General features: G+C 51.3%; 1 protein-coding gene across 2 annotated transcripts; it reads right to left on the bottom strand.

Annotated features, from left to right (window-relative positions):
• Nucleotides 1-1970: 1970 nt before the first annotated feature.
• Nucleotides 1971-15805, bottom strand: LOC142466482 (DEP domain-containing mTOR-interacting protein-like). Of its 2 annotated transcripts, XM_075571488.1 has the most exons (10): nt 15634-15805; nt 14989-15133; nt 9748-9926; nt 8649-8772; nt 8312-8493; nt 7625-7819; nt 7009-7152; nt 3367-3437; nt 3009-3113; nt 1971-2657 (listed from the first exon to the last, which is right to left on the bottom strand). In XM_075571488.1, exons 2-10 carry the CDS (start codon nt 15096-15098, stop codon nt 2523-2525), a joined length of 1245 nt encoding a protein of 414 aa, XP_075427603.1. In that variant the 5' UTR covers nt 15099-15133; nt 15634-15805; the 3' UTR covers nt 1971-2522. The 2 variants fall into 2 exon arrangements, with proteins under 2 accessions (XP_075427603.1, XP_075427601.1); XM_075571486.1 differs by lacking the exons at nt 14989-15133; nt 15634-15805 and adding an exon at nt 13173-13372.
• Nucleotides 15806-24733: the final 8928 nt, after the last annotated feature.

The raw sequence follows: 24733 nt of genomic DNA, 5'->3' as shown, positions 1-24733 counted from the left end.
CCTCTGCAGCCGCCGGGCCCACTTACTGCTTCTCCTCCGATGGCCCATTATGAGTCACTATACTGGCTACTCTCACCATACACAGTCACACTAAAGACCCCTACAAGGCTATACATAACCCCGCTCCTCTACATCTCTGAGCTGATGTCCAAGTACTCTTCCACATGCAGCCTACATCTCTCCACCTCACTTCCACCTCCAAGACTTTCCGTGCTGCCCCGCAACTCTGGAGTTATCTACCCCACAGAATCAGACTCTCCCCTAACTTATATACATTTACACACTCGCCAGGAGACTTATCTAGCACTCATCCTTTAACCGCATAAAACACAGTACTGAGGGTGATGGCCAACCCCTCGCTGAGAAACACGCTATTCCTTGTGTCGCCACTCCCATCCTTCTAGATTGCAAGCTCCTTGGGGCAGATACCTACTTCCTGTCTCGATCTGTCCTAACATGGACTCGTCATACGATGTTATTATACTCCCACATTGTACTGCGCTACGGAATACGTTTTTGCCATATTTTAAAAAAAAGAAATGATAATACATTAATGATTGAGACTTTACTAAAGTCGCTCGGCTGTAAACAGGATCAGATTTAGCAGAGAAATCCCATTGAGAGCAGTGAGATATTGGTTAACCCTTTGCTGTTTTCCTGGAGTTAGAGGGGCAGCCCGTCTGTGCAATGTTTGGAGGGATGCGGTTCTGTTTAATAATTGGTTGTTTTTACATTGCAGGTTCTTGGCACTTCAATGGCTGCTGTTCAGATGGCGGTCCTGTATTCTCGCTCTTCTGTATATTCACACGGAGAGCATGTGAAAATACAATAATAAATTGTGAACGAACAATTGGAATTGTGTCCACCAATTCCTGCACAATGACGTAGAAATAACTCCCACCTACATAACTTCTCCTGTGCTGCCCTCGTCTCTGGGACTTCCTACCACACCCATCATGGGACTCTTCCCCCAACTTTCAAAACCTCCCTTAAAACATTACCATCTCAAGGACGCCTGTCTGGCACACCTCCGACAGCCACCCGCACCCCAACAACCCTACTGGGACTAGCTGAGCGGCTGGACCAATCTGCAGGCTAACCCCCCCACTAACATTCTCCCTCCCCACCCAAAACTAAAATGAGCTGGTTGACTGGACCATACTCCATCCTAATATACGTCGTCCCAAAATGAGCAGTCACTTTACTTTTTGTTTCAACATTGGCGCTTATTCCCTCTAAGTCAGTGTTTTCAACAGGTGTTCCAAGGGCATCCCTAGAGTGTTCCCTGCAATTTTTGTGTCATTAGAAGTTTGTACCAAATACAGAAGACTTTAAATTTTCATCTGATCTCAGACGCGCTATTAGAGAGGGTTGGGGTTCCTTACAATGCATCTGATCTCAGACACGTTATGGGCGGGGTTCCTCAGAATTTCTCAATATAATTATAGGGTTTCTTAAATAAAAACGAAATAAAAAGGTAACACTGCTCTAGAGAAGGGGTGTACAAATCATTGGAGCTGCGCCCCTCCCTGCTTGCTCCCCCCTTACCTAGTTTTCCAGCGTCAAATGATGCCGCATGGTCATGTGACATCACGGCATGACCCCGCAGCGACGCGTCCCACCACACATCTGAATCTCGGTAAGTGAGTTACAGAGGCCGCACGCGATCCTCCGGCATTTAATTTAAATGCCTTGGGGGGGGGGGGGAGAGCGTGGGGCCTCTGCAACCGCCCGCGCCCCCCCCCAGAGAAATCTCACGCCACCCCAACTTTGCACACCCCTGCTCTAGAGTGTAAGCTCTCAGGATCAGAGCATTGTGCCCCCCCCGCAATATGTTGGCGCGTTACAAATAAACTATAAAAACACTCATACAAGATGTTCTAGAACACAACAACAATACAAGGTGTTCTAGAACACAACAATACAAGGTGTTCTAGAACACAACATCATCAACATCATCTTCAGAGCCATTATCCACAATAAAAAAGGACTTTATTACATGGACAATGTATTTACACCGCGATGCACACAGAGCTCCAGATAACACAATGCAGACTAATGAAAATGAACACTTAGCCAATTAAGGGAAGAGTTTAAGAAAGGATTTCCATGTCACTGGGGGGTTTGTTTCTCTTTGTAACCAACAAAGGATTCCGGATAAGATTAGTTTTTCATAATTGACCATAACGAAAAAGGGATTCCTGAGGATTTGTTGCCTTTTTACATCATTACATGAAATAAAGCAGCAGAGTGAGACCAGAGTATGAAATATACATTTCTGAGGTTTAATGTGGAAATCTTATTATAGTAATTCTATATACATACTGTTTATCCAACAGGACTGGTTGATACTATTTGCACAGTCCCCCCGATTACTATGTAACAAAAAAGGCCAGGTTCGGATTTTTAACCCAGACACAATGAGACCTGGATACGGCAAGTCTCCCTTAAACCCTCCTGTGATGGGGTTAAGGGCACAGGGGGAGGACAAAAGATCATGCATTGCTTTATCCGAGAGAGAGTTAGGGGGTCCCCTCGATGGTCTCCATAACCTCCAGGACGAGGGTCCGAGGCCCGGTCATGATGAGGCTGCTGATGGTTTGGTAATCGAGGTGGAGGGATAAGACCCCATTAACGGAATACACAAACTGCCGCACCTGTGGGGGGGGGGGGGGGGAGAGTTCATGCTGGGTTATACTGGGGGGCTTTACAAGCAGGTCTGCAGAGCTTACAATTAGAGGCAAAAGCACGTCCAAAAATGGTTTATACCAGTTACGTAAAGAGCATTTAATAATTATTACCGTCATGGTGCACAGGGGTCACCAAGCAGGCGGTCACAGCACAAGCGTCACAGGACAGGGGGTCACCAAGCAAGAGTCACAGGACAGGGGGTCACCAAGCAAGCATCACAGCACAAGGGCCACCAAGCAGGCATCACAGCACAAGGCCCACCAAGCAGGCGTCAATGTGTCACAGGGTCAGACCATCACAGCACCGGGTCCCTTTACCTTCATTCCAGCAGCAGCTGCCGGCCCCCCAGGATCTACAGCCTGAATGTGACAGGGTTGTCCCCCGCGGACCACAAACCCCCAACCAACAGCGTCCCCAACAATCTGTGCGAGAGAGAGACCAGAAACTAACTGGGACTGATCCTACAGCACCGGATTCCTGCCCGTGTCTGCACCCCACTCCCCACCAGTGACTGCACCCCCCGCCCTCTCCCCAAACTCCCCGTCAGCCTCTGCACCCCAACCTATCTCCAATCTTCGCTGTATCTAATTGCATCCTGGATTCTTCCTGATAACTGCTTCCCCCCAGGAACCCTGTGTGATACTCCCTACTCTCACACCCGTCGCTCACACTCACAGTCAGAGCCTTTTTGAGGTAGGGGGCTCCCGGTGACAGCAGCTCCTCATTCGTTACTGGCTTCGTTAGCACTGGGAAAGAGTACAGAAAAAAGTCAGTCCCACTCTGTTATACAAGCCCATTGTCGGGGGGTCAGTCCTCCTCTCTCTGCTCCTTCAGATACACTTACACAGTAGATGAGGTTGATAAGACATGCATCAAGTTCAACCTATGCTAAATTTTAGACGACAGATACTTTATCCTATATCCGTGCTTACAGTATATTGATCCAGAGGAAGGCAAACACAAACCCCCAGTGACATATCATCCAATGATATCTCATAAGGGGAAAATAAATTCTTTCCTGACTCCAAGAATTGGCAAACTGATTACTCCCTGGATCAACATCCTTCCCATGTTTACTTATTTGGTATATCCCTGTACACCTTTCCTTTCTAAAAAGAAGCCCAACCTATTTTTTGAACAAATCTATTCTATCTGCCAACACAGTCTCAATGGGTGATTCCCACACTGTAACTGCCCTTACTGTAAATAACCATTTCCTTTGTTGCTGGTGAATCTTTTCCTCCAACCTTAAGGGATGGCCCCGAGTCCTTTGTACTGCCCGTGGGATGAATTATTTTGAAAGCTCCTTGTATTGTTTCGAAATATATTTGTATACTAGCTGAGAGACCCGGCGTTGCCCGGGATGTAATGTTCCCGCTCCTCTCTCTCTCCTCACCCCTCCCCCCCTCTCTGTTTGTCCCCCATTCACATCAATCCAGTCCCCCCCTCCCTCCTTTACAGCTATGTTTGTCCCCCTTTACAGCTTCATGCATTGTGTGTGCGTCAGTCAGTCACTGTGTGTGTGCGTCAGTCAGTGTGCGCGCGTCAGTCAGTGTGCGCGCGTCAGTCAGTGTGCGCGCGTCAGTCAGTGTGCGCGTGTCAGTCAGTGTGCGCGTGTCAGTCAGTGTGCGCGTGTCAGTCAGTGTGCGCGTGTCAGTCAGTGTGCGCGTGTCAGTCAGTGTGCGCGTGTCAGTCAGTGTGCGCGTGTCAGTCAGTGTGCGCGTGTCAGTCAGTGTGCGCGTGTCAGTCAGTGTGCGCGTGTCAGTCAGTGTGCGCGTGTCAGTCAGTGTGCGCGTGTCAGTCAGTGTGCGTGTGTCAGTCAGTGTGCGTGTGTCAGCGTCAGTGTGTGCGTGTGCGCGTGTCAGTCAGTGTGTGCGCGTGTCAGTCAGTGTGTGCGTGTGTCAGTCAGTGTGTGCGTGTGTCAGTCAGTGTGTGCGTGTGTCAGTCAGTGTGTGCGTGTGTCAGTCAGTGTGTGCGTGTGTCAGTCAGTGTGTGCGTGTGTCAGTCAGTGTGTGCGTGTGTCAGTCAGTGTGTGCGTGTGTCAGTCAGTGTGTGCGTGTGTCAGTCAGTGTGTGCGTGTGTCAGTCAGTGTGTGCGTGTGTCAGTCAGTGTGCGTGTGTCAGTCAGTGTGCGTGTGTCAGTCAGTGTGCGTGTGTCAGTCAGTGTGCGTGTGTCAGTCAGTGTGCGTGTGTCAGTCAGTGTGCGTGTGTCAGTCAGTGTGCGTGTGTCAGTCAGTGTGCGTGTGTCAGCGTCAGTGTGTGCGTGTGCGCGTCAGTCAGTGCGTGTGCGTGTCAGTCAGTGTGTGCGTGTCAGTCAGTGTGTGCGTGTCAGTCAGTGTGCGCGTGTCAGTCAGTGTGCGTGTGTCAGCGTCAGTGTGTGCGTGTGCGCGTCAGTCAGTGCGTGTGCGCGTCAGTCAGTGCGTGTGCGCGTCAGTCAGTGCGTGTGCGCGTCAGTCAGTGCGTGTGCGCGTCAGTCAGTGCGTGTGCGCGTCAGCCAGTGCGTGTGCGCGTCAGCCAGTGCGTGTGCGCGTCAGCCAGTGCGTGTGCGCGTCAGCCAGTGCGTGTGCGCGTCAGCCAGTGCGTGTGCGCGTCAGTCAGTGTGTGTGCGCGTCAGTCAGTGTGTGTGCGCGTCAGTCAGTGTGTGTGCGCGTCAGTCAGTGTGTGTGTGTGCGTCAGTCAGTGAGTGTCAGTCAGTCAGTGTGTGTGTGTGTGCGCGTCAGGGGTGTGTGTGCGTGTGGCTGTCGGGTTGTGTGCGGGCAGGGGTGAAGGACAGAGGTGGGGGGGGGGGGGGTGAAGGGCAGGGGTGGTGGTGGGGGGGTGGTGAAGGGCAGGGGTGGGGGGGGGTGAAGGGCAGGGGTAGGGGGGTGAAGGGCAGGGGTAGGGGTGGTGAAGGGCGGGGGGGTGAAGGGTGGGGGGGTTGAAGGGCAGGGGCAGGTTGAAGGGCAGGGGCAGGGTGAAGGGCAGGGTGAAGGGCAGGGGCAGGGGGGTGAAGGGCAGGGGTAGGGGTGGTGAAGGGCGGGGGGGGTGAAGGGCAGGGGCAGGTTGAAGGGCAGGGGCAGGGTGAAGGGCAGGGGCAGGGTGAAGGGCAGGGGCAGGGTGAAGGGCAGGGGGGGGTGAAGGGCAGGGGTAGAGGGGGTGAAGGGCAAGGGTAGGGGGGGGTGGGGAAGGGCAGGGGTAGGGGTGAAAGTGAGGCACAAATTGTTAGCAGGAGTAAAATGTACACACACACACACACACATCCGAGGAGGCTGCTTGGCCCCCCAGCGGCCGGGGAGTTAAGGTAGCGCCAGGGAGTTAAGGTAGCGCCAGGGAGTTAAGGGAGCGCCGGGGAGTTAAGGGAGCGCCGGCGGCTGGGGTAGGAGGGCCGTGCCGCGCTTACCCTCCGTGTTTCCGGGAGCCGGTTGAGAGCGATGGGGGAGGAACCTGCAGTTGGCGGCCGGGGCAGGAGGGCTGCGCTTCCCCTCCGTCCGGGAGCCAGTGCACGTGATGGGGGGGGGAGGGAGGGTGGGGGGGAAGTGTGTGTGTGTGTGTGTGTGACCTTTGGCCCGTCACACCGCCTCAGGCCAATGAGAGGTGTGCGGGGGCGGGCGGGCCAAGGGAGCAATCTCATTGGCCTGGCAAAAGGTCCAATGTGATTGCCGCTAGGGACACAGGGAGGGACACAGGGAGACACATACAGACATAGCCACATAGGACGCTTTCAGAAATATATAGTAGATAGTTATCAAATCCCCTCTTAGACGCTTCTTTTCTAATGTAAATAAATATAATTTATCTAGCCTCTCCTCATAAGTTAGATTATCCATCCCCTTTATTAATTTGGTGGCTCTTCTCTGCACTCTTTAGTTCCAGAATGTCTTTTCTAAGGAGTGGTGCCCAAAATTGTACTCTATATTCAAGGTGTGGTCTTACTAATGCTTTATAAAAGTTGCATAATTAGGTTGACTTCCCTTCCATCCATTGCCCGTTTAATGCAAGATGAGATCTGGTTTGCCTTTGAAGCTACTGCCTGACTTTGAGCACTATTGGTAAACCTGCTGTCTACAAGCACTAATAAATCCTTCTCCGTCAAGGATTCCCATAAATGTATCCCCATGTAATTTGTAATTTGCCCGTTTCGTTAGTTTCCCAAATCCATGACCTTACATTTATCTGTATTAAACAGTGAGGGGGGGATTCAATTAGGAGCAAAGGCTTTAACATTATAGTTAACCCCTTCCCTGAAAGGTGGTCCTACAATAGCTCCTCATCACTCGACCAGTACGAGTAACAGGACCACAACCCCCAGAATGCTTTGCGAGCCCTGGCACAGCCTCACCTGACTGGGGGTTGCATTCCGCTGTGGGGTGCAGTGTCAGCAAGGGAGGGGGGCAGAAGAAGTTGGCACCGGATCCCGCAGACAGAGAGGTGATGCTGCTCCTTCTAACCGCAGACAGAACCTTAAGATCCTTGCTGGGCTGGACTGAAAGGAGAGAGAGGCAGGAAAAGAGCCGAGAGAGAGGGAGAGAGAGGAGAGGCGCAGAGAGAGAACCGAATATCATCTCTCTCTGCCCATCATGATTGATAATGTTGACAAAGTTGTACTAATGCTGGAGACATGGCAAACACCATGACATTATTAGATTGGAGCTGGATGTTGACTAGGAGAAAAGGGGAGACGTTTCTTACATCACGTTCTTTATTTAAAAGCCGATTTATTATCGCAGGAGAGACAGCTGTGACGTTTATCCTCCCTCCCTGTGGTGTCTGCACTGCTACCAGTTATAATAATATTTCAGTGAATATTACAGCTGGGCTATGCTGCCACCTGCTGCCCATGAGCTGTTATTACCTCAGTACTACAGGGTCTCTGTGCTACAAACCCGCAGAGCATCGCTTCATTAACCAGTCCCTGCTGGCGATCCCAACCCACAGATCATCCCACCCGTTCTCACCGGAGAGGAAGCTGGCATTGGTTAGCTCAGCACTGAGTTTGCGCAGGCAGAAGGGGCTTTCTGGGGAGTCGGGGGACTCGTGCAGGGAGGGCAGCAGGTTCTCGCTCAGCAGCTCCGTCAGCCTCCTCCTGCGGCGGAAATTAACGCGGAACTGGAAGAGCAGATCCGAGTCGGAGAAGTGATGCCGGCCGGTCACTGAGTGGGGACAGGGGAGGAACAGGGTCACGGCAGAGCACGCGGGCAGGAGCATGGCACGGCACAGAGTGCGCGGGCATAGTGCAGAGCGCACGGGAGGAACAGGGTCACTGCACAGCGCGTGCAAAGGGGAGGGACAGTGTTACGGCAGAGCACGTGGGGACAAGGTCGCGGCAGAGCGCACAGACTGCAGCACACGGGAACAGGGTCACAATGTAGTGTGTGTGCGGGGAAATGACAGGGTAACAGCGCAGTGACATCACCAACTCTCTAAGCATGAGCACTTGGCCGAGCAGTGACTGGCGCCGATTGGTTACTGAATGTCATGCGACCCTTCAGAGAGCCTGGAAATCAATGTCATCTGTCTCGCCAAGCACCTAGCGCCCGCGAGCGTACGGGCACAAGCGTGCGCCGCCGGACACTGACATTCATTGAACTCAACGCGCCAGCGTGGACAGCCCAATGCATATACACCGAGAGATTATAGAATACCTTGCTGTATGACTCCATGCTCCAGCAGTGCCCGGCACAGCTCCTCCGCCTCCTCCCTGCTCCGCACCTCACCCTCCTTCACCAGCCAGTCCAGCATCTCACAGCCCGGAAAGGTCCGGTGGTACCGCTCAGACCCCTGCTCCCGAACCTTCAGTATGGAGGCCTCCTTACCCGTCATCATCCTGATAGCGAGAGGGGCACAGCCGGTGACGGGGGGCACCTGATCACTACCTTCCTATGTATCCTTGTGTATAACACACGTGTGTGTGTATATATGTACCCATGTGTATATGGTGCCTGTGTGGATATGTACCTGTGGCCTCTCGGTGATACTCACGTCTCGTACAAACCCTGGCCTCTCAGGAAGACTTTCACCTCTTTGTTCAGGGGGAACGTGCCATCGTCCTTCCGAAACCGATACAGCAGTTTGGCATCTTTATACTCAGAGTGCTCGTCACACACTGCGGGGGGAGAGGGGACAGTCACACCAAGGGCACACAGGGACAGGGCTACATGTAACCGTGATACTGGGGACAGAGGGGCACTGAGAGCCGTGACACAGGGAATGGAGGGGGGGTAGGGGCACTGAGTGTGGGCACACAGGAAAGGAGAAGGGACAGGGGGAATTATGACAAAGAAGAGGGCAGGAGCAGAGCTGGCAGGGAAGGTGTTGGGGATAAATCAGCATTGCCCCCCATCTCCTATGTAAGGTCCCCGCAGTGCTGTATTAACCCCTTCTTGTCTTAGAGCGCTTCACACAGCCAGCTCCTAAACTCTAGCGGGGAGAGGGGAAGGTAATTGGTTAACCCGGGGGTTGAAGTCACAGCGCCTGTCCCACCGGTTACCAGGAGATCTCTCATTATTCCAGGTCTGCTCTTATCACCGAGTTACCAGGCAGGGCAGATTGCGATGGGCAAGCAGCAGAGCACAAGGGGTGGACATGGCGTGAGGGGCAAGCAGCAGAGTGCGAGGGGTGGCAGGACAGAGCGAGTGGAGGGCAGAGGGCAAGCAGCAGAGCGCGAGGGGTGGACAGGGCGTGAGGGGCAAGCAGCAGAGTGCGAGGGGTGACAGGACAGAGCGAGTGGAGGGCAAGCAGCAGAGCGCGAGGGGTGGGCAGGGCGAGTGGCGGGCAGAGCATGAGGGGCAAGCAGCAGAGCGCAAAGGGTGGGCATGGTGCGAGGGGCGGGCAGCAGAAGGATCTTTACTTCTTGCAATGTACAAATCTAGTTATTGATGCAGTGAATCTGCTCTGTGTTACCCCCCCCCCCCCCCCCCGTTTTGGAAACACTGAGCTAGAACCCTGAAAACAATGGTAGCATCCCGGCCTCCATTGACGCCCCACTTTTCCCCTGCCCATAAGAAAACGGACAGAGCATTCATTGCGTGCCCCCACAGGCCCCCGTTTTACAGCAGAGAGCTGCAGGGGCAGGGCGCACCGTGATGGATGATGTTATAGTCCATGAGTTTCTGCATGACGCGAATAGCGGTCTCTCTATCCGGAGCCTCCTTGTGCTCCATCAGCCAATCGGCGAGCTCCTTGGCCACAAAGCAGTTTGGGTAGGTGCGCAGGTGGTAACGCCGGTCTTTAATCAGCTTGGCATCGTGCAGCCGCAGCCTGCAGCAGGAAACACAACAGCCCGAGTGCCTTATTGCCCTGCCCATGTAGAAACCGTGCTACCCACAAACACTGAACAAAAAAGGATCATCGGTTACAGTATGAATAAGTCTCATTATGTAACGGAGCACAGCCCCGGGGACCTGCACAGGGGTAAGAGGGATGCTCTGCCTGGAACCACTCCTGGTGAGCAGGTACCGGTTTGGTGAAACAAGGGACAATAGACCTGTCACCTGGAGATTAAGAGACCTTGTGATGCTTTTTAAAAAGCACACAAAAGGGACAGTCTCTCTCCTTGGACCAAAAGTGCACTAATGGCAGTGACATTTTATTTACCTTTTAAAAGGTCTATTGCATGTGAACATAATAATATAAGGCAGGTGGCCAACATCACCAATAAAAGTAATGGATGGCAATACAAAAAGAAAAAGTACAGAATGAACGTGGCATTAGCAGAACTTCTATCATTCTAAAAATCAACAAACTAGATCTTAGCCATCAAGAAGCCCGGGTCACACGTTCGTTAAATATGTCTAACTGCATTAGAGGATGAGAAAGAATGTAACCACTTTATACCTATCCAGGACCTTCCAACCACCAGTAACCCTCCCATGGCAGGGACATGTTCCAGGGATCATATCCGGGTGACCGAAGGCTTATCAACGTCTGTAAAGTAACGTGGTAAACACGGCGACGTGGGAGGGTTCGGAGTGTGTGTGTGTGTGTAACACAGATATTACACAGGTAAAACCCTCTACTGCCTCCCCTTACCTTTCTTGGCTCTCTGACAATGACAGATCACACCCTCATTCATTTTTAATAATAATCCTCAATATTAAACGTGTTAAAAAAAACTGCCACATTTGTAAAAGCACATGTCAGAGGTATTCATGTAATCACCACTGGTGCACACACACAGTTCAAACCCAATAGACACCTGTCCCACAGACCCAACGCTCCAGTGTGGGGGCTTGAGGCACAGAGAGAAAGTAATGTAACAGTCAGATTTGAAGCAGGTTAACTCACACCCCACGGACAAAGCCATCCGAGATCCAACTCTGTACCTTGGGTGGGGATTTAACACATGACCCTGGCTGAAGGCCACACAGCACATCGGAGTGAGGCCCCGAGTTTTTGGTGCCCCCAGCAGGGAGGGGGTAGTCCTCGTTGGGTGGCACTTGGAGCAGGGGTAATGCCCCAGAGGGCAGAGGAGTTTAAACACTGGACAGTGTTTGAGCACATGGAAAAAAACTCCTCCCAAACTCAAGGACAGAGCACAAAGATGTCCTTATACTGCACTTAACCTCTCCGCTGCCAGAACCGCCACGTGCTGCTGGCAGTACACGGGTCAGGCACTCCTACACTATCCCAAATAAGAGACGTCTGTGGGGTTTGAACCCAAAACATTTGTTCTTATATAGTAGGGTGACCACGTCCCAGGTTTTAGCTCGCCCCTCTTTGGAATCGCTTTAAAACCACAGGCAGACGGCCCATTTATGTGATCGATCAAACCAAAGAGTAAAAATTTTAAATATATTGGAAACGCCAAACAATTTATTAAACAGAAACCAAACCATCATTTTGCGACACGGAAGAGTTTGTGTTAGGTTATATGTTAACAAACTGAAATAAATAAATAATACAGCGTTACTGGAGACGCTATTAGACAGATACCGTGAAAGTCATTTACTTCTAAAGTGATGTCATTTGTTTTAAATGTGTCCACTTTTGAAATTCTGGGTCGCCTTCTATAAAGCGTTGTGCTTATAAAAGGGAAATCTGCCGTTGAACAGTACAGGCAGGGGTGTTATACGGGAATAGTTTTTAGAAGAGGATTTGCAGTAATAATAATAATAATAATAATAACAGCAGCATGTTCTTGTATAGCGCTGCTAGTTTTATGCAGCGCTTTACAGAGACATTTTGCAGGCACAGGTCCCTGCCCCATGGAGCTTACAATCTATGTTTTTGGTGCCTGAGGCACAGGGAGATAAAGTGACTTGCCCAAGGTCACAAGGAGCCGACACCGGGAATTGAACCAGGTTCCCCTGCTTCACACTCAGTGCTAGTCAGTATCTTAAGGCCTTGCCCCCGCTGCCTACTACAGCGCCCGCTGTGGCGGACGCTGCACGGACGAGAGCCCTCCCCTCAATGGCGCCGGGCCCGCTGCGAGGGGGGGCCGCAGCGCTCGGGCGAGAGCTGCTCCTGCTCTCAATAGAATTGAGAGCAGGACTCCCGACGAGCGATACGGCACGCCCCCCCCCGGCGGTTCAGCCAATGAGGGCGAACCTGCCGGGTGACGTCATGGTCGCGCCCCCGCCACGCCCCCCCCCCCCCCCGGTCTCTCTTCCCGCAGTGAGCTGCAGACCAGGGAATCGGCTGCACGCGCCGCCAGTCTCGCGGGCGCGCGTTGCAGCGGAGTTACCGGGGCCTCAGCCTCACTCACTGCGCCGCTCCTTCCGCCCGTATCAGTGTTAAGAGTTATCAGAGTTTATTTGCCATGAAAAAGCAGCGCGCGACCTCGGGAGGCTGAACTGGTCACAGAGGCAGCAAAACTTCGCACAACGCTAAAACGTTTCCGCTTACGTTCTTGTTAGACGATCTAAAGCAATTCCTATAGATGTCATTAGATTGTGAGCTCTTCGGGACAGGGACTCCTAAATGTCACTTGTCTGAAGCGCTTCTTCCCATTGTGTGTTATGTTATTTGTACGATTGTCACGTGTATTACTGCGGTGAGGCGCCATGTACATGAATGGCGCAATATAAATAAAGACACGGTTTGTAATGTCCCTCCCGGGGTGCTGCCACATGTTTGGGAGCCTGGCAGTAAATCGGACACATGACTTTGGGAGGCTTATCTCAGACCTTGTGTGTGATGCAGTGTCACCCCTGTGTATCAGGCGGGAGGACCGAGGACACAGCACAGCTCACAGCCGTGCCCCTGACACACACTGCGACTGCCAAACACATGGAGTTAACCTCTCGTGTGCTGGTGGAGGCAGCACAATAAGTTGCAGAATGTTGGGCAGGACTCGGCAGGTCTGTCCGGCAGTCCAAGAGTTAAGGCACACGCAGGAACCAGCCGGACTTGTTATGCGAGTGTAGGGGGGTGTGACACAGCGGGGAGGGGAGGGTTAACAGGGACCTTCAACCACAGCGGCAGAGGGATGGAGAGGAGGAGAACAGACTACAGGTCTTCGACTGCACCCCCTGTGCTGAAGCAGGGATATCCTAAACACCTGACCTGCTGGTAGCTCTTGAGCACTGGAGTTTGCCAGCCCTGCTGTAAGGTGGCCTCCCAGGCAGAGAAATCCCCTCTGTGCTCCACACAGAGACCTCCAATACAGGGCCAGACCTTAGCGATAAGGCTCCACGCTCTGCCACTGAGGCACCATAACTCCTGCAGTGCGGAAAAGCAAAATCCAGCATTGACAGGGTTAAGTCTTTATATCCCACTTAACCCTTGTTGTGCCAGATGGTTAACCTGTGTTGCCTAATGGGCCAAGAACATGTGACACAATGTAACACATACAGTCAGCCAATAACAGACAAAAAGTTTTGTGTATAAGTTCGACACAAAACCTGTGTCACACACACACGCGCGATCGATAAACGAACAATATAGGAACACACAATAAAAGAATACATATTCACCAAGTTGTGAGGTAAAGTACACACAGGTCTGTTGGCGCACAAGCAAACACAAAGTACACAGGTCTGCATGGAGACACACAGGTCTGTGAGCGCACACACGTAAAGTACACACACACGTAGCGCACACACGTAAAGTACACAGGTCTGCATGGAGACACACAGGTCTGTGAGCGCACACACGTAAAGTACACACACACGTAGCGCACACACGTAAAGTACACAGGTCTGCATGGAGACACAGGTCTGTGAGCGCACACACGTAAAGTACACACACACGTAGCGCACACACGTAAAGTACACAGGTCTGCATGGAGACACACAGGTCTGTGAGCGCACACACGTAAAGTACACACACACGTAGCGCACACACGTAAAGTACACACACACGTAAAGTACACAGGTCTGCATGGAGACACACAGGTCTGTGAGCGCACACACGTAAAGTACACACACGTAGCGCACACGCGTAAAGTACACACACACGTAAAGTACAAAGGTCTGTGTGTGTAGACACATGTAACGTACATACAGGTCTGCACGAACACACGCAAAATACACACACGCAAAATACACACACGCGCCTGGTGAAGACAGACTTCCATCTCTGTGCAATATCACAATGTACAAAGTAATTCTGCATTTGTCACAAGACACACGTTAAATAAACCGATACGCTGTGTATGTGTCTATCGCTCTCTGGGGCATTTCCTGAGGGGCAGTGTCTGTGTCCCCCCTCCCCGGGGCAGTGTCTGTGCCCCACCCCTCCCTGGGGCAGTTCCTGAGGGGGCAGTGTCTGCATCCCCCCTCCCTGGGGCAGTGTCTGTGGCCCCCCCTCCCTGGGGCAGTGTCTGTGGCCCCCCCTCCCTGGGGCAGTGTCTGTGGCCCCCCCTCCCTGGGGCAGTGTCTGTGGCTCCCCCTCCCTGGGGCAGTGTCTTTGTGCCCCCCCTCCCTGGGGCAGTGTCTTTGTGCCCCCCCTCCCTGGGGCAGTGTCTTTGTGCCCCCCCTCCCTGGGGCAGTGTCTTTGTGCCCCCCCCTCACTGGGGCAGTTCCTGAGGGGCAGTGTCTGCATCCCCCTTCCCTGGGGCAGTCTTTGTGCCCCCCCTCCCTGGGGCAGTTCCTGAGGGGCAGTGTCTGCATCCCCCTTCCCTGGGGCAGTGTCTTTGTGCCCCCCCCCCTCCCTAGGGCAGTGTCTGTGTGGCCCCCTCCCTGGGGCAGTGTCTTTGTGGCCCCCTTCCCTGGGGCAGTGTCTGTGTCCCCCCCTCCCTGGGGCAGTTCTTTGTGCCCCCCCCCCCCTCCTCCCTGGGGCAGTTCTTTGTGCCCCCCCTCCTCCCTGGGGCAGTGTCTATGTGCCCCCCTCCCTGGGGCAGTTCCTGAGGGGACAGTGCCTCTGCCCTCGGGCTCCTCACCTTAGCTGCTCCCCCGTGATGAGGGTCTCCGCGCGGTGATGCCCCTCGCCTGCTCTCTTCCTCAGGCTCGTGCTCAGGGTTTCCATCCTAACCCCAGGGGGCAGACACATGGAGGGGGGGGGATCCCGGCTCTGGGCGACCTTATCTGTGGCAACAAACAAGGGCAATTCAGGCCCCCTCCCAGACACCTGATACCGGGCTCAGCCCCATTAACCGCTTCAATGCTGCATCCAACTGCTACTATAGCCCCTTATATTAGGGTCAACATAGGTTCAACTTGATGGACGTATGTCCTTTATTCAACCTCATCTACTATGTGACTATATAACTATGTGACTATGTGACTATGTGACTATGTAACTATGTAATTATGTTACTATGTAACTATGTGACATAACCGGTCAATTGGAAAAACCCTTTATATAGAAGTTTGTTTTAAATCATCTAAAAAATAAAACAATTTGGCAACGAACAGGAAATGTTATTTCAATGTATACGTCACCCTTATTAATATTCATATTAATCCTTCTTAACTCCTTAAGCCCTGCCTGGCTTCTCCCCATACCGACTGGCTAATAATGGGTTAATGCTGACTGGGGAGACAAGGGTTAACAGTCTGCCCAGAAAATGAACAAGAATACTCACTTTGTGTCACGTGGGGGTGTGTACAACCCCCCCATCCCTGGGACAGGGGCACAGGACAAGCGGGGGGTCCCTCCGCGGGGACCGCTGTCACTATACAGAGGGTGCCACCCCCCTCCCAGGATGTCTGGGACACGGTGACAGGTTGCAGCAGGTACAGTATACGAGGACGCCAGCCCAGGAGGGAGGGGCAAGTGACACCCCCTGAAATCTGATCTCACGTCCCTGAGTGTGCCTGTCAGACCATAGGAGACTGGAGTCACACCCCCTCCTAATACACAGACATTAGGGACACATATCTCTCCCCCCCCCCACCCCCCTCCTAATACACAGACATCAGGGACACGTACCCCCCCCCCCCCCTCCTAATATACAGACATCAGGGACACATATCTCTCCCACCCCCCCACCCCCTAATACACAGACATCAGGGACACATACTTCTCATTCCCTCCTAATACACAGACATCAGGGACACATACTTCTCATTCCCTCCTAATACACAGACATCAGGCACATATCTCTCCCCCCCCCCCACCCCCCTCCTAATACACAGACATTAGGGACATGTGCCTCTCCCCTTCCTCTTAATCCACAGACATCAGGGACATGTGCCTCTCCCCTTCCTCTTAATACACAGACATTAGGGACACATATCTCTCCCCCCACCCACCCCTAATACACAGACATCAGGGACACATACTTCTCATTCCCTCCTAATACACAGACATCAGGGACACTTACCTCTCACTCCCTCCTAATACACAGACAGCAGGGACACATACTTCTCATTCCCTCCTAATACACAGACATCAGGGACATGTACCTCTCACTCCCTCCTAATACACAGACATCAGGGACACATACTTCTCATTCCCTCCTAATACACAGACATCAGGGACAGTACCCCCCCCCCCCCCCTAATACACACACATCAGGGACACATACATCTCACTCCCTCCTAATACACAGACATCAGGGACACGTACCTCTCACTCCCTCCTAAAACACAGACATTAGGGACACATATCTCTCACTCCCTCCTAATACACAGACATCAGGAACACATACCTCTCCCCCCTCCTAATACACAGACATCAGGGACACATACCTCTCACTCCCTCCTAATACACAGACATCAGGGACACGTGCCTCTCACTCCCTCCTAAAACACAGACATTAGGGACACATATCTCTCACTCCCTCCTAATACACAGACATCAGGAACACATACCTCTCCCCCCTCCTAATACACAGACATCAGGGACACATACCTCTCACTCCCTCGTAATACACAGACATCAGGGACACGTACCTCTCCCCCCCCCCCTCCTAATACACAGACCTCAGGGATGTTTGTATCTCACCTGCTCCTAATACAGATATCAGGAACACGTACCTCTCACTACCTCCTAATACACAGACATATCAGGGACACGTACCTCTCAGCCCCTCCTAATACAGAGACATCAGGGACACATACCTCTCATTCCCTCCTAATACAGAGACATTAGGGACACGTACCTCTGACCTCTTCCTAATACACATACATCTCACCCCCCCTAATACGCAGACATCAGGGACAAATACCTCTCACCCCCTCCTAATACAGAGACATCAGGGACACATACCTCTCATTCCCTCCTAATACACAGATATCAGGGACACGTACCTCTCACTCCCTCCTAATACACAGACATCAGGGACACATACCTCTCCCCTCCTCCTAATACACAGACATCAGGGACACATACCTCTCCCCCCTCCTAATACACAGATATCAGGGACACATACCTCCCCCCCCCCTCCTAATATACAGACATCAGGGACACATGGAAAAAAAGGTGATCAGTGCGCAACTAGAACATAGTCCCACATAAAAACACGTGCTGACAGTGACACAATTTGGCGTGATTAAACCTTGTAATGGAGGTCACTATGATGCGTCTGCAGCCTTCATGAAGGGGTGGCTCGACACCCCTGCTATTGGAGAAATGACACAAAAACAAGGCGCACTCCCTGAAGAAGTAACTTTTAGTTACGAAACGCGTTGGAAGATTTTGCTCCCCAATCTTCCCCAGACCTTGGTGCTGCGCCAAGCACTCGGTTTCCCTCCCTGCCCCCCCCCCCCCCCTCACTATCGCCCGCTGCTCTACGTGTCTGTCGCTGCCCTGGACTTTCCCCCATACTCCGGAGGGGGAGGAGAATCCCATTACGTCACCGGCAGGCGCGTCATGGAGCCGAGCGACGCACTGGTAGTGCTCCGGGTGGGCGTGTGGGACTCACGGAGTTTTCTGTACTCTGTAACGGGACTATTCACCGGATTCACCACCTGTCACCGCTGGGACGAGCGGAGTGTGCCACAAGGCTGGCCGGTTACGGGTGTGTCCCTGCTGCCTGAACTGAAGAGCTGTACAACGTCCCAGTTGACTCACCGTGTGGTAACCCCACTAACCAATTGCCTGTTTTATTCTCAATTGATGTACGCAGAACCTTTAACTTTTTAGTAAAACAACATCATTTTACTTCACTATGTGCGTTGTGCGCCTTGTTTTTGTATCAGGGACACGTACCTCTCCCTCCCCCCTCCCCCAGGTACAGAAGATGCACCCACCTTGCGGGCCTCTCACTCCCCAGTGATACCTAGTTGGAACGCTCTGCACAGCTTTGGCAGTAATGCTCTGCAGACATGTCTATCCACAGACGAGATGAGCTGTAACTCGTGTGTTCCCAAACAGGCTCCTGGTGATTTGGAGGAATATACACTCTTCACACGGGGGTCTGTGTGCCCGCCCCCCCCCCCACATAGCAGCATCTTAACCCCTTGCACACCAGACACCTGCAGCACATTGCTCTGTAAGCTGTGCGTGCTTTTCACGCAGTTATTATTGCCGGCTGCACTTATGTGAAGGGTTACCTAGGCACACGCGCGGGACATCTCTGCAACTTCATGCGTGGTGTCCTTTGGGTTCCCTGCGCCACTCCGTCGCGGTCACCCCGTCCCACCGCCATCTAGTCAGCATACCGGATAAACGGAAAACAACCGCAAACACGCGCTTTAACCACTTCAGCTAAATCTCTCTGTGCAGAGCCAAGAAACTGCCACCGCCTTTCGGGGGGGCTCCCCAAACCCACCCTCCGTCAGGGGTCGTTATCCGTGTGTTCCGTCTATACGCCAAACGTGCGATCTCACGGCGAAAACCGCTGCTGGGGTGTAATAAGAGTGGGAGTACTTGGCTCTTTAACCTTTTCACTACAGAAGGGTGCAGAACATTGTGTTGCTGGCACTGAAGGGGTTAACGGAACACGTTTTAATGTTTATTTGCTGACAGTGGGTGAATTTCATCGCTGTTCTAGCCAGTCTAACCTCACAGCTAGAAACGCTCCTTTTAGTGTCATTGGCAATTAATAGTGTAATTACCCTTAGATACAGTATTAGATATTACAGCACGGCCCTGGATAAATGGAAACCCCATAGGAACTCTTGGGTGAATGCCATCAGGTCCAGGTGCTTTATAGTCCCACGGTTCAGCAAAGTATCCGGCCGCTCCTCCTTCTCTTACCGTGCACCTCACAACTGGTCTACTGGAGACGCTCACAGCCGCCACCAGTCTAAGTTCTTTCATAACTAAGGCTGTCTCACATTGTAATCTGGTCTGTAACCGTTACATACGCCTATAACGTATATTATCTCTAACTGCATGCAATGTCTTGTATAGAATGTATAACCCTGCTCACTTAATGTAACGATGCATTTGTAACCATGTATTTGTCATCGTAACTCTGTGCCCAGGACATACAGCAGGCCCCGGGAATACGGCGGGTTCTGTTCCAAGGCCTGCCGTATAGTGAAAATCGCCGGAAAGCGGATCCGGCGATTTTCAGTGATTTTGCATGCACAGAACGGCGTTTTCGCCGTTCTGCGCATGCGCGGCCTAATGTCTGTGCGCGCAGACAACAGTCTGCGCATGCGCGACGGGCGCAACCGCCAGTTCTGCGCATGCGCGACTCTGATTCAAAGATGGCGGCCTCTTTCTCGGTGCCGCCGGATAAGAGGGGCGCCGAGAAGCGGGGCCCTGCTGTACCTGAAAACGAGAGGTAACTCTCACTGTATTACTTCCTGGTAACACATTTTCTAATTAAATAAATAAAACAGAGAAAAATGGATGTGAAGTCACAGCGTCCTCGGAAGCCGGATACACTACATACAGACAGAACCTCGAAGGGTCCAATGCTGCAGCAATACGAGCACTGCAGCAGTGAGAGGGTTAAGAGTCACTGTAACCTGCCGTGTATATGTATATCTTTATTTATATAGCACTATTCATGTACATAGCGCTTTACAGCAGTGACACGCAGGACATAATAGGAATAAGCGCTTCATACATTAAAGTAACATTAGGAAAAGGATTCACTGCCCCAAAGAGCTTACAATCTAAGTGGTAAGAAGGAAGAACTTACAGAGACAGTAGGAGGGCGTTCTGTTAAGTGCAAGGGGTCATGGTAAATGCATCTGAGATGTACAGTATCAGCCACAGAGCTACCCATATGCATCGTTAAAAAGGTGTTTTAAGATGGGCATTAAAGGTGGAGAGAGAGGGTGCTAGTCGGATATTGAGGGGAAGGACATTCCAGGTGTGTGGGGCAGAGAGTGAGAAAGTTTTTAGGCACAAAGTGGTAGACAGAAGGTATCATTGAGCAGAACGCAAGAGTCGGGACGGTGTATAGTGAGAAATTAGGGCTGAGATGTAAGGAGGAGCAGAGGAGGGTATAGCCTTTAAAGAGAGAATTTTGTAAGTGATACAGTTTATTTTGAAGCCAGCAGAGGGATTTCAGCAGGGGAGACGCCGAGACAGATTTAGGAAAAAAGTGATTCTACAGCAGCGTTTAGGATAGATTGCAGGGGAACCAGGTGAGAGGCAGGAAGGCCGGACATTAGGAGGTTACAGTGATGGAGACGGGAGAGAATGAGGGCCTGCGTTAGAGGTTTAGCAGAATAACAACAGAAAGGGCGTATCTTTGCAATGTTATGGAGGAAAATACTACAGTAGAGCAGGTGTCAGGCAATTGGACAGAAAACCATAGATAAGTGGTTTATGGGTTTGGGAGAGAAGATATGAGGTATGAATGCGACCTTAACCCCATCGCGGGTTACAAAAGAATATGGCAACATGCAAAGCCACGTGCTGCAGGTCGCTGACGGCAAGTGCCGTGTACTGTAACTAACAGGTGCTAAAACCAAGGAGTGCTGTGATTGGCTGAAAATACAACCAGGCTCTTCTCTCCATGAACCCACCTCCCACTGGGTTTTCTAGGACCAAGCCACAGTTATGTGAAAGGTGCCTGTCTTATAAGAGGCGGGGGTGCAGAGAGGAACAGGATGGAATGGAAAGGTGGTTTGTATACAGAAAAAGGTAAATAAATAAATAATTTGGGGAAATGAACAGATTTGGGTTGAACTCGATGGGCAGAAGCCTTTTTTTAAACCTCATCTACTATGTAACTTTTCACCGCTTTGCTGATAGAAAAGGCCTGCGGTGCACTGGAGCCAGGCAGTGAAGAGGTTAAAATCCATGGGCACAAATCACTCAGAATACGCGTCTCCTCTGATTCATTTATTTTCCACAGAATTGTTCCTGGATAAAAAAAAACAAACCGCAGCTCGGGGGTTGATGCAACGGCCCCGAGGTCACAGGGACATCCAGAGATACGGCACTCCATACACGGTTAAAAAACACACACAGGCACCACAGGGGATGGGTTACAGCGTGAGGCAGGGTCACAATAATATATATATACATCTCTCTGGCAAGAAGCCGATCCGACAAAGAAAACCAGCACAGTCGTCAAAGCCTGCACTCCTAATATGGAGCGGCACGCAAAGGGTTAATGCACTACTCCACACCGCGCTGCGTGTGCACATACGTCCATAACACGGAGAGAATTACACGCCTGTGCATGTGCAGAGCGCAGTGGGAAAGAGACATTTTTTTTTTTTTTTAATGCTTTCCAGAGACACAAGACCGAAACTGCAGGAGTTAGGTTACCCTCCGCTGATGCTGGAGGAGGTTCTAGTGAAAACGACCGTACCGAGTGTTTCGGATCATACGCAGGCCAAAGGGGTCACAACATACAGGCAGGTTTTGTTTCTTTATCCTACTAGACTTAATTTACTTGGTTTCTGCGGTTTCATTCTAAAAAGGAGAACATCAGTTAACCCCATCATTACTGGAGCGGCAGACAAGGTATATAACACACGTTACGTCACAATGCACTGTATGACATTGATGCCGCTGTGAAAAAAGGTTCACTCGCCCGTGTAGGAAAAGGTGCTCAATTCTAAATGCACCCAATGTCCATACAGGCCTAGATCTCACTTCATTAAACCAGGGGAGGCCAACTCCGGTCCTCAAGGGCCACCAACAGGCCAGGTATTAGGAAGATCCCTGCTTGAGCACAGGAAGTGCAGTCATTCTGAGCCACCTGTGCTGAAGCAGGGATATCCTTGCAACGTGACCTGTTGGTGGCCCTTGAGGACTGCAGTTGCCCTTTCTTCACTATGGAATGGCTGAGTTTCCCACCCCCCTGTAAATGGACAGGACTGCAGCGGATATTTATAGGGTCGAAGTCCAGTCTAATAGGTTATCTACCATGCAAACGCTCATCACCCTCCTCTTCCACCAAACCTTGTACGTGTCAGAAAGGGTTAATGATTGGTGAGCAAAGGCTGCACTTGTGTTCTGTACCTGTGGGGAGAACAGGCCATGGAAAAAAGAAATCATTCGCTCTGTCAACAAGATGTAAAGTCCCAGATTGCAGGGTTAACCCTTTCCTCTGCAGTGTCAGCAGAACAGGCCAGGCGTCTTAACGCCAGGGGCATACTGCACACTGCATTGTGAATAATTGCCCTGCAGCCCCGGTGGCAGAGAGATCACACCCTAAAACAGGAATTTGTGCTGTAACCGAGTCGTGAAACAATTGTGTGTGTGTGGGGGGGGGGGGGGGAGAAACCACAAATCCCCGAGGTCACAAGCAGCGACATGATTGTTGGATGTCACCCTGTAATGTCTGGGGGTTTGGTACTGGATAATCTATTTCTCTGGATCATTGATTCCCAACTGTGGGGGTCGGGAACCCCCAGTTTTGTGAGGCGTCTCCCTGGGGTTCTCCCCAAAGAATCTGTACTGGCGGATCCCAGGCAAGATAGTGGAGTCCTGAGCTCGTGTGGGGACTGCGCACTAATTAAGGCCCCAAACTGCACCTTTAGGTGACGGGCGACCACACGTCCTGGTTTAGCCAAGACTGTTCCAGATTTGTATCACATTTTCTGCTCTCGACAATTTTCTCAAAATCATTCAAATGTTCCGGTTTCTGGCTCTCCCGTTTGGACTCACTTAAACCCCGTTAAAAGAGACACTCCATGATTTTATGTGATTGATCATATAAAAAAGTCAACATTTTAAAATCTATTGGTAAATTGTAATTACCGGTAGCTATATGCAATACTGTAATGCACCGTGCTGGGAGTACAATCAATAATACAGCATAAATGAGGACGCTATCACACGAGTACCATTATAATATTTCGTTTTAAGTGATGTCATTTGTTTTATAGATCCATTTTTTGTGTGTTCCGGTTTCTGCTTCTGAAAACCTCGTCACCCTCAGCGTGGAGGGTACAGCTAGCACTCACTGCGGGAGCTTCCAAAGTCGCTCCCCACAATGCTTTGCATCGGCAGCAGCAATGCATTGTGGGGCTCCCACAGTGGGTGACATGCTGCTTGCACACTGTGGGTCAGTTCGGGGCTTACTAAGCGCGTGCTCCCCCCACGAGCTCAGGATACTATCATGCCTGGGATAGTTTGTTGGTGATAAGAGTGACTAGGGGTTCACAGAAAATATTTCCGAGAAGGGAGAGCAGTGTAAGCTTGGGGGACAATGGGATATATGCAGTTCTCACGCCTTGAGACGAGTGCGGTGAGAGGTTCATGTTTCTCCAGACTGATCCACCTCAGTTCCAGTACAGATTCAGACAGTGTGCTAAACATTACAACGGTTTGGAGAGAACTATCCCAGCCGTTCACTCCTTCATAGCAGAATGAGGCGCTCCTCTCAGTAAGGATCATTCTATTCGGCACTAAGAAATACCCCAGGAGGCTCAAGGGACAAGAGACAGCTGATAAATAACAGGAATGTTCCAAAGAAAAAACGCTCTCGTGGGATGGGGGGGGGGGGGGGAGATATTTAAACTTCTATTAATCGCCTAAAAACAAAATCAACATAATTTTGCTCTCAGTAAACCAAAGAAAATAAATAGTATGGCTAACTTAAGACAAATTATTATTTCTAATAATATCTATTCAAAGGGTCTTTAATAGGCCTGTTACAGTGCTATCTCATGAGGTGCTCCTCAATCTAAATCACTCTGCTCCACTGCTGTGGCCCAATTTAAGGATGCAGCCCCACTTAGATATATATATCTCACTGGGCCATGTAACAGCCAGTATTCGTTTCCTTCATGATTTATGATAAGCTAAAAAGGTTTCTAACTCTAGGCCTTAAAGACCAACTAAATATCATGGTACACGCAGTCCTCCTCCTGTCCCGGGCTGAAACCCACGTGCGGTCCCAATTTTTCACCGCTTCCCGCAGATTTAGGAAGCCGTTCCCTATAGCAGACAGAAAATATACCATACAAAATGTTTTTCAAAAATGAAAAATGAAACGGGAGCGCGCAGACTGAAAATGAGAGCGTGGCAGCTCCGTGCGTGGTAGCTGCCTACGGTAGGTGCGTGGAAGGACACCTTCAGACAGTGGGCGTGAGGTAAGAGGCAAAGGACAGAAGAATCAGCAGCATAATAAAATGAAAAGCTGTATACAGTTAAATGCCGATGCAGATCTTTAGGTTTCAACCTCAAGGAAGAGGAAGCATATTAGCAGGGGGGGGGGGGGGAAAGCATGCCAGTTGAGGGGGGGGGGGTGCAGATATTTACCCTAAACCTGCCAGGGAGGCTCCTTATCTCTTGGATGCCAGGAAACAGCTACTAACTTATCTGCAGCTTGTGCTGCTGGGGCACAAAGTGGCAATTCTGCATGAACACAG

This window comes from Ascaphus truei, chromosome 15 (assembly GCF_040206685.1).
Source record: "Ascaphus truei isolate aAscTru1 chromosome 15, aAscTru1.hap1, whole genome shotgun sequence".
In the NCBI taxonomy this organism is placed as follows: Eukaryota; Metazoa; Chordata; class Amphibia; order Anura; family Ascaphidae; genus Ascaphus; species Ascaphus truei.
This window is presented reverse-complemented; position numbering and strand designations above follow the sequence as displayed.

What these genes read in the sequence shown, in the direction of transcription:
- LOC142466482 (XM_075571486.1), bottom strand. Translation starts at nt 13,357, where the DNA reads ATGCTGGATTTTGCTTTTCCGCACTGCAGGAGTTATGGTGCCTCAGTG. An exon ending in TGCTCAAGAGCTACCAGCAG is followed by an intron (nt 9,927 to 13,172) that starts GTCAGGTGTTTA and finishes TTCCTGCTGCAG; the next exon opens with GCTGCGGCTGCACGATGCCA. An exon ending in GCATGGAGTCATACAGCAAG is followed by an intron (nt 7,820 to 8,311) that starts GTATTCTATAAT and finishes GTCCCCACTCAG; the next exon opens with TGACCGGCCGGCATCACTTC.